At 42.3% G+C, this 11,929-nt stretch overlaps 1 protein-coding gene across 1 annotated transcript; it reads left to right on the top strand.

Annotated features, from left to right (window-relative positions):
- Window positions 1–3,272: 3,272 nt before the first annotated feature.
- On the top strand, window positions 3,273–5,763 carry LOC131153877 (uncharacterized). The gene is made up of 2 exons (XM_058106326.1): window positions 3,273–3,796; window positions 4,557–5,763. The coding sequence occupies exons 1-2, from the start codon at window positions 3,273–3,275 to the stop codon at window positions 5,761–5,763; spliced, it is 1,731 nt and encodes a 576-aa protein (XP_057962309.1).
- Window positions 5,764–11,929: the final 6,166 nt, after the last annotated feature.

The following is an 11,929-nucleotide window of genomic DNA, read 5'->3' as shown; positions in this document are numbered from 1 at the left end:
ATTATTTTTTTTATAATAAAATCATTTTGATAATCATCTACTTGATCATAGTGCATATTATATTTTATCATACTTTTTTATAAGAATATTTTAAAATATATGTGGTTAGTTGTAGGGATTTTTTTGAATTTTTTTATGGATAGTTATAAGAACATTTTTGGAATATTTATGGGTAGTTATAGGAATATTTTAAAAATATAGATGGATAGTTATAAGAACTTTTTAAAACTTTTTATGGATAGTAGTAGGGACATTTTGGGGATGTTAAAAATTAGACCAAGAAAGGGAAATTCTCTTTCTAATCATATAATATTATATTCTATTATCTAATATATATTATATTTAATTATAATAAATTCGCGCACACATATATTTACATTAGTATTACATTCTTTTGTATATTGTATCATTTTTCATATATATATATATAGTTGATTATAATAATAATATTTTATTTTATTTTTAAGATTATCAATAATAATATTGATGTGTCTAAAATATATCAACTAATATGAAGAAGTCAACGCCTAGTCATCACTCCCCAAGTCAGACCTTTTGGTGAGAACAATCAACTCCAACCCAATAAAGAGGGGGAGAGATCTACGCCGGCGCCTTAAACGATCGGAGTGATACACGCGGGCACTTTGCAACCCGGAAGCAATTCACACCCCCGCGCCATAAAGACAATTCAACTAAAGGGTAAACTCTAGCCGCTATAAGAAGGGATGCGGGGAAGAGGCCAAAGTAAGTCATTCGACACCCATTCTTATTGTTACCTTTGACCTCTCTAAAGCATTTCCTTACTTAGGCATCAGAGCGATCCCCCAAAGTAAGCCCCGGGTCCTCAAAGCCTTTCTTCTTTTTCCCTTTTTCAAGTCAACAGAAGTCTAAAGAGCAATTCCCCTGATTTTATCCCACAACAGTTAGCGTCGTCTGTGGGAACTTGCTTCTGAAAGGTGATTATCTTGCTCTCGACCTCCGACATTCAAACAATGCCAACCAAACGCAATTCTAGCTCTAGTCTTGCCGCCAGAAAAGAGTCGCCCCAGTCTATTCACTCCACACCCGCACAACCATCGGTGGTCACCGGGGAAGAATTCCTTGCTTTTCAAAAGAAAGTGGAAGGATATGTTCAACCCGCTCTTACAGCAAAAGAGTGACAGAAGGGCATGTCCCCCATAAACAACAGGTGAGTCCCGGCGAAACCAAGAAAGCAGATAAGCCAAAGGAGAGTGAAGATAAAACCTACCTCACCAAGAAGGTAGAAGATGCGAATAGCATAGGTGTCAACCAACAAAGATCCACGGAGCTGGAACAAAGGATTAGGAAAATAGAACAAATAGAGAAAATGATGAAAGAAGGCAAGACTAACCCCTTCTACGGGGAAGCATCTCTAAGATCCAAGGAGCCGCCATTCACCAAAAAAGTGATGGAGGTTCCACTGCCGAGCAAATTCAAGATGCCAACTTTTGAAAGGTACGAGGGTCTGTTCAATCCGATTGACCATTTGGACACCTTCAAGGTGTTGATGCAGTTGCAAGGCGCTCTTGACGCCATTATGTACCGAGCTTTTGCTGCAACCCTCAAAGGTAGTGCCAGGGATTGGTACCGGACCCTACGACCTGGATCGATTGGTTCCTTCTCGGAGATGGAATAGCTGTCCATCGGCCACTTCCTTAATAGTCGAAGAATCGTCAAAACATCAGCCCATCAAATGAGCTTGGTCCAAGGAGAAAGGGAGATGCTAAAGAAGTTCATGCATCGCTTCAACACTGCGACCTTAGAGATCCATAACCTAGACACAGGGGTGGCTTTGGCAGCTCTGACCACGACCCTTCAGCCTAGAAACTTCTTGTACTCTCTGGGGAAGAAGTCGTCGACTGATATGGGAGAATTGATGGCCCGAGTGCAGAAGTACATCAACCTGGAAGAAATAATGGAGGGAAAATCACATCGAGCTGAAAAGGAAAGGTAATAGTTAGGAGACGAGAGAACCCTCTAGACCTATGAAGAGAGAGGATACTAGTGCGCTACACGCTAGCTCTATGACGAGAGGGCAGTCTGGTAAGTTCTCCACCTATGCACCTCTAAACGCACCGCAGTCTGATGTGTTGATGCATATAAGGAAGAAGGACTATGTCTTGTGGTCCGAACCTATGCGAACCTCTTCATATAAACGTAACATGTCCAAGTTCTGTCAATTCCATAGGGATCATGGGCACGATACAGAGGAGTGTATTTAGCTAAAGAACGAGATTGAAGCCTTAACCAAAAGGGGATACTTGTCGAGATTCATAAAGAATGGAGATCAGCAAGGGGAACCTCGCGAGTAGAAGAGACCCAACGGGGACGAGAAGGAAGAAAAGATCATAGGGGAAATCGCGATATCTTTGGAAGGTTCTCTAGTGGTGGAGATAGCGGAGGTGCTCGCAAAAGATATCCTAAGCAGGTACTCTCAACAGAGAGATGGGAACCAAGCGGCAAAAGGAACAAGATGATGTTATCATCTTTGACAGCGAAGACAAAGAAGGAGTGCAACAACCACACGACGACGCATTAGTAGTCTCCCTACTTGTGGAAAATTACAAAGTAAGACGTGTATTGATTGATAACGAGAGCTTCGCTAATGTGTTCTAGTCGGTGCTCGAAGGAATGACGATCGGCAGGGAGCGACTCAAACCAATCTCAACCCCCCTGGTCGGGTTCAGTGGGGACATAGTTCATCCCATGGGAACAATCACACTACCAGTAACAATGGGGACGACCCCACAAGAAGTTACTTCACTGACAGAATTCCTGGTGGTCTACCGACCATCAGTATACAACATCATACTAGGCCGCCCCTTGCTTAATGCGGTTCTAGCCACAACATCAACGTACATCCTCAAGATGAAATTCCCTACTCCGCACAGGACAGGGGTCGTCAAGGGAGATCAAGCAGTGGCTTGGAATTGCTACGTAATGGCCTTAAAAGGGAAGATGGAAGCAAGGGAGACCTTAACTATAGAAGACCTAGAAGTGAGGGGGGAATACCCTCAAATCAGCACGGTGGATGAAGACATAACACGTGTACCCCTAAAAGGCAATCAGGAAAGGTGCGTGCAGATCAGAAATCGCCTAGCTGACACCTTGAGAGCAGAACTAAGCGAGCTACTAGGTGAGTTTGCAGACGTGTTCACTTGGTTGGCCGAAGATATGCTAGGTATTGACCCTGCAATCATAGAGCAGGGTTGCAAGTTGACCTCAACCACCAGCTTGTAAAATAGAAGAAAATGAGCTTTGGGATAGAGAAAATCAAGGTAATTGATGAAGAGGTGACGAAGCTAGTGCAAGCCAAGTTCGTCAGGGAGGTTAACTATCCGGAGTGGTTAAGCAACGTGGTTCTAGTAGGGAAGTCAAATGGAAAATGGCACACCTACATAGATTTCACAGACCTAAATAAGGCATGTTCGAAGGACAACTTCCCTCTCCCTCGAATTGATCAGCTGGTGGATTCGACCTCTAGGCATGAATTTCTCAGTTTTATGGATGCCTACTCGGGATATAATCAAATCCTAATGCATCGAGCTAATGAAGAGAAAACATCCTTTATCACTGAGAGAGGACTATATTGCTACCGAGTAATGCCCTTCGGATTAAAAAATGCAGGGGCCACATATCAGAGATTGGTGAACAGGATATTTAAAGATCAATTTGGGAAAATGATGGATGAATACGTAGACGACATGCTGGTGAAAAGCTTAAAAGTGGAGGAGCACTACAAAGATTTGAGGGAGATGTTTGAGCTATTGCGCAGGTACCAAATGAAACTAAACCCTTCGCAGTGTGTGTTTGGTGTTTTGGCAAGGAAATTTCTTGGGTTTATGGTGACGAACAAAGGGATAGAAGCCAACTCGGACAAAATAAAGGCGCTGCTAGAAATGGAGGCCCCACGAATGAAGAAGGAGATCTAAATCTTGACAGGAAGGATAACCTCCCTCAGTAAATTTGTCACCTGCTCGGGGGACAAAGGCCTACCATTCTTCAAGGCATTAAGGAAGAAAGGAGTATTTGAATGTGGGGAGGAGCAGAATAGAGCCTTTGAACAGCTTAAACAGTATCTTGACTCTCCGCCTCTACTAACAAAGGCGAATACGGGAGTAGACCTCTACTTTTACATCGCTTCGACAACAAATGCAGTTAGCTTAGTCCTAATTCAAGAAAAAGGTAGGCAGCACAGATCCATATACTACACTAGCAAGGTGTTGAGTGGAGTCGAGAAGAATTACAGTACAGCAGAAAAGGCGGCCTTCTCCATCATTTGTGCCGCACGAAAGTTGAGCCCCTACTTTCAAGTGCATAAGATAATTGTGTTAACAAACCTACCATTGAGGTAGATTCTTCAACGACCAGAGAGTTTGGGAAGTATGATGAAGTGGTCCATCGAATTGGGCGAGTTCGACATACATTACTTACCAAGGCCTACTGTCAAGGCCCAGGTTCTAGCTGACTTCACAACCGAAAGACCCCCCTGAGGTAGCAGGAAAATTGGAGGTATGGACGCTACACGTCGACAGGTCATCTAATGCAGTCGAAGGAGGAGCGGGGATTATCCTCACGACACCAGATGATACGAGGACCCAATATGCATTAAAGTTTGAGTTCTCAGCAACAAACAATTACGCTGAGTATGAAGCTTTGCTAGTAGGGCTGCGTCGGGCAGAGGCACTAGAGGTAACACAAATCAAGGTATCAAGTGATTCCCAATTAGTGGTGGAGCAGGTGAAAGGAGAATTTGAGGCTAGGGATCAAAAAATGAATAAGTATCTAGCCAAGGTCCAAGAATATGCTAAAGTATTCACTCATTTCGATATAGAACACGTGCCAAGGGCTGAGAACACAAAGGCTGATGCACTCACGAAATTAGCCTCAACCACCGGCTCGGAATGGAGGGATGCTATTTACCTAGAGCAAATTGTAAAACCTTCATACGAGGAGGGTAGTGTTAACTTGCTGGATTCTGAAATCAACGAGGGGGATTGGAGGACGCCTCTAGTGCAATACCTCTGCGACGGATCCTTACTAGAGGACAAAAAGGAGTCTCTAAAGGTGAGGAGGAAGGCAGCAAGATACGCACTCATAAACAAAGAGTTATACAGAAGATCCTTAACACTGCCATACCTGCGGTGCCTGAGTAATGAAAAAGCAGAATACATACTAAGGGAGATCCACGAAGGGGTATGTGGAAATCATCTAGCCAGCAGGGCTTTAGCTCAAGAGGCTTTACAACAAGGATTTTACTGGTCCACAATGAGGAAGGACGCGGTTGAGTTCGTCAAACGGTGTGACAGGTCCCAGCGGTGCGCGGGAGTACCTCACGTGTCGTCTAATCTTCTCTCTCCTCTGACCACTCCTTGTCCCTTCACCCAGTGGGGACTAGACATTATAGGGCCTCTACCTCCAGTGACCGGCCAAAGGAAATTCATGTTGGTGGCAATTGATTACTTCACTATGTGGATAGAGATCGAAGCCCTAGCTCATATAACCGAGCGAAACATCACACGATTCATTTGGACATCGGTGGTTTGCCGGTTCGGAATCCCATGGGCCATAGTCACTGACCACGGGAGACAGTTCGATAATGAGCACTTCAAAAAATTATGCTCCGACCTGTCTATTAAACTCTTGTTCGCATCAATGGCACATCCCCAAAGTAATGGTCATATGGAAAATATAAACCGAACGATATTGTACAACTTATGGAAACGGCTTGAGTCTATGTAAGGCAGGTGGTGGAATAGCTCCCCTCTATACTCTGGGCATAATACACTACCCAAAGAGCAGCGACAGGGGAAACCCCATTTATATTTTGACGAGCAACACAATAATGAAGAGCTCAGGGCAGAGATAGATCTCCTAAAAGAGAGGTAAGAGCAGGCATGCCTAAAAATCGCAGCATACCAACAAAAGGTGGCGAAATACTACAATAATCGCGTAACAGTATGAAACTTCCAACCCCGAGACCTTGTCCTCAGAAAGGTGCAAACTAGCCTAGTAGAACTAGGGTCGCACAAGCTAAAGCCGAACTGGGAGGGACTATATCGAGTTACAGCGGAAATAAAACCAGGGACATAAATTAGAGGACATAGAGGGAAAAGGAGATAAAAAATAGATGGAACTCTGATATGCTAAAAAAATATTATTCTTGAGTTTGTCATTTCACCAAATATCGTACAACGGAGTAGTAAGTCTCAAATACGACAGTTGTATCATCAATAAACTCAAAAGTGCGTTGCATCATATTGAATAAAACTACAGAGATAAAATGTATTCAGTAGATCGGCTGGCTTTGCTCCCCTCTCCAGCCTCCTCTTCCTCCCCCTCGCCCTCCTCATCTATGGATTCGGGACTCTCTCGGCGTACCCATGTGAACACACACCATCTAGAGGAAGGTCAGGGTGCATAGTCCTGACCTACTCTCGACACCTCCTAAAGCCTACTCGATAAGTTTTGGCGGTGTCCATGACGAGCCGTGTTGAATCCTTATACTCCTTTATCGCAGCTCGAGCAGCATCAGCAGTGGTAGCCGCCATAGCAGTAGGAACCTCCTCCCTTCGGATCCTTTCAATCTCTTCTTGAAGGGCCCACTCATAGAGCTCGGCCTCTTGAAGCTCATTCTGGGCAATAACTTACTTTTCTCTAGCATCTAAGGTCTGCCGATACATCTCGACAACCTTTTCTTCCTGTGCCAGGGCCATGGTCGCTAGCTGAGAACAAACAAAGGTAAGAGTAGGTTAAAAACTCTAAGGAGAAAAAGGAGAAGACGGACAAGCACAGTAAAAAAACATGAATTTCAGAGATACCTGGTACGTAGTGTGTCTGATCTTCACTGAAAGGACGTCGGGAAGAGAACATTGAGCCTGCACAAAATCCTCCACGTGAATCACCCTATGTAGCGCAGGAGCGGAATAGGTTGGCTCATGAAAAATAGCCTCATTAAACACCGCTGAGATAGGAGGATGCGCTGCTGCAACATTCTCCGCAGCAGGAGCCTTACTCTCGCCTATAGTGGCCGCTTCCCTCTGAGATGACCCTCTTTCGAGCTCCTTCCTCTTCTTCTTACTCCTGCTTGCCCTTTGTTTTTTAGCTTCTCCTATGAGAGATTCGTACTTGTTAAACTCCATATCTACAAAGGTAGAAGAGGAGGTAAGAATACCAAGAACAGTAGGAACATCTGGATATATATACATCATGAGATCAAAGGTAAGATAAAACTTGGAGAAATGGGGTTGATCCCCCACTGCACAAGGACTCGCTCCTTGAGTAGCTCCTCGTGAGGGATTATCCTCTGCTGACCAGGGCTCGTAACTTTTTTAGGATGGCCTGCTCTCCGGGAAAGAGCGTCGGATGTATATGACGCACCTGAGCTAAAAGAAAAAGAAGAAACGGGTAAGAAATAGGTACCTACATAGCCTCTACATACGTAGTAAGTAAATAAAGTGAAGAGAACGTCACCATCAAAAGGAGAAGACCAAACGCGAGAGCCAATATAATTCAACTCCCCGGATACAAAGAAGTACTGAGACTTCCAATTGTGTATGGAAGAACTGTTCGGAGTAAAAAGCTTATAGCTGGACAAAGAGTTGAAGTAGTACAGTTACTTCTCCATAGAGTGCGTCCTTGTATGGAAGCAATTTCGAAAGAGAGGCACCGTGGGCTGATGACCTTGTTTGAGCAGGAGAATGGCAAAGCACACCAAAGAAAGGTACGAGTTCGGAACAAGCTGTGAGGGGGCTATGTGGTAAAAACGTAATACATTAGAAATGAAAGGGAGAAAAGGAAGTCTAAGACCAAAGTCCAAATAGTCTGTATACAAATAGAGCTCACTAGGGCTAAGATCAAGGACCAACTCCGAGCTAGTGGGCAACCTAATACTAATGTTCGTACGAATAGCAAAAAAGTACCAAACATTTTGTACATCTGAGGATGACAGATCACACTGAGCACTCCTTATTGTATTCGAAGCCCTCACTGGGTGTGCTGAAGACTCCATGACAAAATCAAAATGCGGAGCAAAAGAAACAAACAATTTATGCAAACAGATCAAATAGGCAAGCTTCCCACAAAAACAAAGAAGACATTGTGCCAAACAAGATTAAGTGGATAGACTTTGCATAAAAACACGACAGATACTATGCAAAACATATCAAAAGGCAAACTTCTAATAAGAATAGTGAAGGACGTAAAGAACAAGACAAACATACAATGCCACACAAAAGCGGAGAAAAACAACCAAGGAAAGGGCAGAATGAGAGCGTACCTAGAAGAAAGAAGGGACCCTTTGGGTGAGATGATGAGCGAATGAAGGAGCCCACGACCTTTATAGAGAAAAGCCTGCACGGATCCCCGAGGTAGTTGGCATCTTGAGGGGGCAGGAATGCATAACCAGGGTGTGCGTCTCGAGGGAAAATATATAAAAAATCTTTGAACATACACTGACGTGGTGCTAATTCCAAGAATTCATGACTTCCCAAGGTACGGCCAATTTGACATGCACTTATTATACTTTTGTAGGGCTGGAGATGTCGTAAAAAGATTGCAACGTCACTTCGAAAGCAGTCAAACTGACAACCCAATAAATAAGTACAAATCATTAGGCAGATAAGACCTAATTAACAAGCACGGCTCGTGAGGCCATGTAACCGCCCAACAACTGAGCACAGCTCATTAGGAAGATAAGGCCCAACTGACGAGCATGACTCATGCGGCCATGAAACTGCCCAACAAATGAGCACAACTCATTAGGCAGATAAGGCTTAACTAATGAGCACAGTTTGTGAGGCCACACAATCACCCAACAAATGAGCACAACTCATTAGGCAGATAAGGCCCAACTGACGAGCATAACTCGTGAGGCCACGCAACCGCCCAACAAATGAGTACAACTCATTAGGCAGATAAGGCTCAACTGACAAACACAACTCGTGAGGCTACGTAATCGCCCAACAAATGAGCACAACTCATTAGGCAGATAAGGCCCCCGAAGCAATAACTCGGGTAAAATGCCTCAAAGCAACAACTCGACAAAAGTGCTTCGAAGAGCGGCTCGATAATTCCAGCTCGGCAAAGAGGCCTCGAAGCAACGACTCGGCCAAAGTGCTTCAGAGAACAGCTCGGTAAAACCAGCTCGGCAAAAAAAAAAAAAAAAGTTTTAAAGCAACGGCTCGGCAAAAGTGCTTCAAAGAGCAGCTCGGCAAATCCAGCTTGGCAAAGACGCTTAGAAGCAACGACTCAACAAAAGTGCTTCAAAGAGCAGCTCGACAATTCTAGCTCGGCAAAGAGGCCTCGTAGCAACGGCTCGGCCAAAGTGTTTCGGAGAACAACTCGGTAAAACCAGCTCGACAAAAATGCCTCGAAGCAACAGCTCGGCAAACGTGCTTCGGAGAGCAGCTCGGCAAAACCAATTCGGGAAAAAAAAGCCTCTAAACAACAGCTTGGCAAAAGTGCTTTGAAGAGCAGCTACGCAAATCTAACTCGGCAAAGAGGCCTTGAAGCAACGGCTTAGCCAAAGTGCTCCGGAGAGCAGCTCAAAAAAACCAGCTCGGCAAAAATGCCTTAAAACAATAGCTTGACAAAAGTTCTTCGGAGAGTAGCTCGGCAAAAAAAAAAAAAGGCCTCAAAGTAACAACTCGGTAAAAGTGTTTCGAAGAGTAGCTCGGCAAAGAGGCCTTGAAGCAATGGCTCAGCCAAAGTGCTCTAGAGAGCAGCTTGGCGAAAATGAATTGAAACAACAGCTCAGCAAAACCAGCTTGGCTAAAATACCTCGAAGCACCAGCTCGGCAAAGAGTGCTTCGAAGAGCAGCTCGACAAAACCAGCTCGGCTAAAAAGCCTCGAAGCAACAGTTCGGAAAAAGTGCATTGAAGAAGCAGCTCAGCAAAGAGGCCTCGAAGCAACAACTCGACCAAAGTACTTCGAGGAAAAGCTCAACAAAAATCAGCTTGGCATACGCAGTGCGCCACTATGGTTCGGATCAACCAACCCTGTTGGGGCTAGCTCAGTAAGCCATCCGAACCCCATCGACGGCTCGGATCAGCCGTCATTCTGCGGATCGACTCAAAAAAGTCGCACCATGCCCCCTCGGCAAGGCAAGTCGTTCAAAGACCCACCATCCACTTGGACAAGCCGAACCAGGTCGGGGTCCGCCAACTGAGCAATAGCCATTCAAAAAAAAAGAAAAGAAAAAGGGGGGGGGGGGAGAACAACTAGTACATACAAGAAGAAGACACGACAACTTTCAAAATTCTTTATAGAAATTTGGAACTAGGGGGGGACAACTGATGTGACCAAAATATATCAACTAATATGAGGAAGTCAATGCCTAGTCATTACTCCCCAAGTCATACCTTCTGGTAAGAGTAATCAACTCCAACCTAATAAAGAGGGGGAGAGATCGACGCTGGCACCTTAAACGATCGGAGTGACACACGCGGACACTTATGACCTGGGAGCAATTCACGCCCTCGCGCCATAAAGACAATTCAACTCAAGGGTCAACTCTAGCCGCTATAAGAAGAGACGCGGGGAAGATGTCAAGGTAAGTCATTTGACACCCATTCTTACTGTTGCCTTTAACCTCTCTAAAGCATTCCCTTACTTAGGCATCAAAGCAATCCCCCGGAGTACACCCCGGGTCCTCCAAGCCTTTCTTCCTTTTCTCTTTTTCAGGTTAATGGAAGTCGAAAGAGCAGTCCCGCTGATTTTTTCTCGCAATAAATATAATAAATAAATAATCATACAACAATTCTATCATAATATTTTAATATATAATATTATTTTATTAATTTTTTATGTCTTATAATATTATTGTACATAATAATAAATATTAATAATGGTAGTTTAATATTTATATTCAAATATATTATTATGTATGTATATTTAATGGTATCATATTAATAATATTATTTTTAAAATTTATGTATTGTATTATATTGAATAAAAAAATTATTGAACAAAATTTTATGATGGACTTTAATACAAACTTACAATATTGATAATATTGACAGATTTGTTATAGACTTTGATTGTGGTAGTGAGTAAGGGAAGAAATTATGCCCAAGGAACAAGACACTGGTCCTTAAAAAGGTTCGATCTAAAAAAGATATTGAACAAACTTTTTAATGGCTTGGGTCAATTTTGCTTTGAGTTAGCATCTTTTGAGGAGGATAACTATAGAGTTTTCGAGAAACTTGGATTTTCTTTGAACCATTACTTGAAAAAATCTTCAGAAAAGTGGTTAGTTTTCATACCATTTCATCACTTAACTTGAGATTGTCTTCTGAAATAAAGGACTTGATGCTTGCCGAAGAGCTTGTTTGAAAAGTTATATTACAATATTAAAATCTAAGTAAAATTAAAAAAATTGAAGAATAAGAATAGATCTGGAATTAGACCCATTCTTCGGAGAGAGATTAATGGACAGAAAATTACATGGCTCTTTAAAAAATAAAGTTCTATACAAAAAAGTTAAATTCTACCTTGCAATAAGAAAAAAATTAATTAATTATCATATATTAAAATTGTTTACATAAGAATATGTAACTCATAAAATTTCTATAAAAAAGATAAATCTATAAACTGTTTTTAAAATATACTTTTATAAAATAATAGTGTATATTTTTCATAATTTACGCATAAATATTACTCCAAATTATTCACTTGGAATCCTTTATTATTAAATATAAATATATATACAGATATAATTATATGTTTTAATTAAATCAAGTACACGTATTAACAATTAAGTAATGGGAAGAATTTTTGAGTGGAGAAGAAATATATAGAATGAGCAGTTTATTTATGTAGAATTTAAAATTTATGAATGGTAAAATATTATGCTAATACTAATATTTATATAAATAAAAATATTATTGAATATGAATTTCAATGATG

Source organism: Malania oleifera, chromosome 4 (genome assembly GCF_029873635.1).
Source record: "Malania oleifera isolate guangnan ecotype guangnan chromosome 4, ASM2987363v1, whole genome shotgun sequence".
In the NCBI taxonomy this organism is placed as follows: domain Eukaryota; kingdom Viridiplantae; phylum Streptophyta; class Magnoliopsida; order Santalales; family Ximeniaceae; genus Malania; species Malania oleifera.
Note: the sequence above shows the minus strand (reverse complement) of the source record. Positions and strands in the feature narration are given on the sequence as shown.